This window comes from Jaculus jaculus, chromosome 7 (genome assembly GCF_020740685.1).
Source record: "Jaculus jaculus isolate mJacJac1 chromosome 7, mJacJac1.mat.Y.cur, whole genome shotgun sequence".
NCBI lineage: Eukaryota > Metazoa > Chordata > Mammalia > Rodentia > Dipodidae > Jaculus > Jaculus jaculus.
The window spans coordinates 19,285,317-19,288,897 of record NC_059108.1 but is presented as its reverse complement, the minus strand read 5'-3'; the positions used below and the strand labels follow the sequence as shown (position 1 = coordinate 19,288,897).

General features: G+C 38.3%; 1 protein-coding gene across 1 annotated transcript; it reads right to left on the bottom strand.

Moving 5' to 3' along the window:
- Positions 1-2,788: 2,788 nt before the first annotated feature.
- On the bottom strand, positions 2,789-3,362 carry LOC101612962 (proline-rich nuclear receptor coactivator 2-like). Its single transcript, XM_004660018.2, has one exon. It carries the CDS (start codon positions 3,345-3,347, stop codon positions 2,931-2,933), a length of 417 nt encoding a protein of 138 aa, XP_004660075.2. The 5' UTR covers positions 3,348-3,362; the 3' UTR covers positions 2,789-2,930.
- Positions 3,363-3,581: the final 219 nt, after the last annotated feature.

Below are 3,581 nucleotides of genomic sequence, written 5' to 3'. Positions count from 1 at the left end.
AAGCCCCAGGACCCCAGCACCATGAGGGGCTCACTGTGCGAGTTTCTTCAGTCTTGTCTTCTCCAGATCTGTGTTGATGGTTCTATCACCTTCCTACACCCCTACTTCCTTCTCCATTTCACTTTTTTTTTCTTTCTTATTTATCTCATTCTTTCTTTCAGACTTCCTGCAGATTACAATGAATAAAGACACAAACTTTCTCTAGAATCTCACCTTCCAGCAAATGACAACAGAAAAAGATGTCTCACTGGTCCTGCTTGGCACTCTTATAGGGAAAGTCACAGAATTTCACAAGTGGACAGCCTGTGTTATAAGCCCAGTCTCCAATCTTGCAGTATTACCCCCCCCCCCACACACACACATACTACACTGTTAGAGCTACATTGGAACTGTTTGCTCCAAAATGGGTGTGGGTTGAGAAGACAGAGCTACTCTTGACTTAAACAGACAATACTATTTGTTTTTTTTTCTATAAATTAATGTTATGATTATTCTGTTTTACTAGTGAGCTCTGGTAATGCTTGGAAAATCAAGTAACTTAGTAAAGATTAAGCAATGGCAGAGGGATTAGGGCAGGATTTAAGCTGAAAACAACATCCAAGTTTTTAATCATTAGTGAGTTTATATTCAGAATTCCTTGCTGTAGAGGACTCGTGCTTAAATTTATACAACATGGTAGGAAATTACTGATTCTCACATCACCCAGAAGAAAGAAATAGAAATAACAACCCTGAAAATCTACCTGGAGCCATACACCTTGCTAAGGGCTTTATCACATCACCTACTTGTTTCTCCAAGAAATCCAAATGTGGCTTGTTTCCTCTCTTCTTTGTTCTTTTTTTTTTTTTTTTTTTTATAGATAGCTTACTTTGCAGTCAAGAAATGACCCCAAAAGCTTCAGTTCATAAAACCAGTTAAATTTGGAATAGTAATCCCAATTAATATTTATCAGACACCTATACATACATGTATTCATGATTCTAAATTTAATTAGTGAGTAAAATATTCAAAAGAATGAAAAAAAACCTGGTCAGGCCACCTTTAATCCCAGCACTTGGGAGGCAGAGGTAGGTGGCTCACTGTTTGAGGCCAGCCTGTGACTACAGAATGAGTGCCAGATCAGCCTGGGCTACAGTGAGACCCTACTTCAAAAAAAAAAAAAGAACTCCACAACTGAATGAGCTGACATGAAATGAACTGTTTACAAAGCTGACCTAGGCTCCAGCACACTGAGCAAGCTACAATGGAAAGAAGAACAAGGCAGGATGAAGCAGAGGAGAAAGAAACTGTACACAGGCACGTTCTCACCTACTACAACGCTCATTTCATAAAACTATATGGAGACTCGAGTGCTTAAAATGTACAGATGTATGAAAGACCATTGTTTTATTTAGTTTTATTTATTTGAGAAAGGCAGAGAGAGAGAGAAAGAGGCAGATAGACATAGAGAGAAAATGGGCACACCAGGGCCTCCAGCTGCTGCAAACAAAGTCCAGATACATGCGCCTCCTTGTGCATCTGGCTAATGTGGGTCCTGGGGAATCAAACCTGGATCCTTTGGCTTTGAAGGCAAGTGCCTTAACCACTAAGCAATCTCTCCAACCCTAAAAGACCACTCTTTTTTTTTTTTTTGAGCAGAATTTATTTTTATTTAATTTCATGGTTCAAACTCACATCATATGCATTAAGTAACCCATCCTTTCTTTAATCTACTTTTGCCTTGCTTAATAAGATTTCCACATTGCATCAGAATTTGGAAAATTACAACTTAGCTAACTTGCCTTGTCAACAGCAAAATACAGGTATCAAATTAGTAGCATTAACAGCTATTAGTATTTTCACCCTTTGGGTTGAGGTTACACCTTTTGCCTTAGTCTCCCTAAATTGCACTTAATCACCAAAAGCATCAGAGCCACTGGAACCAAGCACTGTCTCATCAGGATTGGTGAAAACAAAAATGAATCTTTGGGTTTAAAGACAGGAATAGAGTGGAGATCCTGTACTAAATTTTAAATCTCAAAAATAAATGTCTTAGCAGCTTAAATCTTTTAATATAAGCTTAATATTAGGCTTTACTTTGATATGTAGCTTAAAATCAAATCAATTGTACATACACTGGCACTTTAGCAGGAGGGTAAGCTTCTTTAAAATAATTGGGGACCTTTAAAATTAGGCCCTCGTAGAAAAAAAGTCCATGGTCATACATCTAGCAAATTCATACTAAAATAGTCTTTGTAGGATGAAAGAAAAGTTTACATATGTTACAAGCTTATTACATGTATTTACATGGCTCTTTCTTCTCTAGGTACTTAAATGTTTTTTAAAAATTAGTCCGTCTGCAGGCTGATGCATATCCACTATACTTAAGAAACAGACAAAGCCAGGCATGGTGGCACATACCTTTAATCCTAGCGCACTTGGGAGGCTGAGGTAGGATCACTGAGTTCAGGGCCAGCCTGGGCTAGAGTGAGATCCAAAAACCGGGCCACTTGGACATAGACTGCTTTGTTCTAGCAAGCCCTGATTGACCTTCACACACACCAATTAGTAAGTACAATTTAGTAAAATGAGATCTTTAGTAAAAATTCATTTTCTTTTGGCAGTTAGGTGCCTTTAGGACATTTAAGTTCCTAATGTCTACATTTTTCAGTCCCTGTATATTTCAGCTATATATAACCTGACTGACTGTAAACTACTGTCTCCACAGTTGACAATTTTAAAAGTCACCTATTTCCCAAATCAACCTGAATGGTTCACTTGTATCGAGTACAATTATTTAAATTGCACTGATATGTCACCATGCAAACAGCACATAAATGATAGTCTTGATTATACTTATAAATTACAAGTTTTACCTCCTTAAGTCAATTTGGTTCAGACCAATTCATGACTATGTAAACAGTGCTAAATTTAAATATTAGTACTTCATCTTAAACTTGTACTTTAAGTAAGGTTTTAAGTTGAAAAGTCATTATTTCCTTATCTGAAGGATTAAATGAAACTGGAACCCAATGGCTTGGTGGCTTGGGAAGAACACTTGGTGATGGTGGCTCACTAAACTTGGCTCCAGCATAGTTCTGGTTAGTTTGAGATTTAAAAAGCAAACTGGGACTTGATAGACTAGAGTTCCAATTTGGATTACTAGAAAAATTGTTCTTCCCGCCATTTTGCATAGCCTGCCATGCAGCTGCTGATGAGTTGTAACTGTGTCCTCGTTCTTTTTTCTTGTGAACAATCTTCATCTGGGAATTCTGATCCTTAGTCTTCTGTCTAGTAAGCTGCTGTTGGTTCTCACTAACGTTTCTTGATTGAGGGGCTGGAATGTTATACCTCTCTCCGCCACCCATTGTTCAGCTTCTATGTCACCTTTCAGTGTGGCTTTCAGATTGCAGGAATTCCACTACTTGTCCTCTTCCTTGCTGCCAAGCCCAGGATAATAGATGTTGCTTTCTGCCAGATCCTTTCCTTTGTCTCAATACATTAGTTTTCATGAGTCAATCTGCTGAGTTCAGCCTAGGAGCTGAGGCCAACATCTGAGTCTCCTCAGCACACAAGTTTGAGAGAAGTCCTAGCGACTTCGA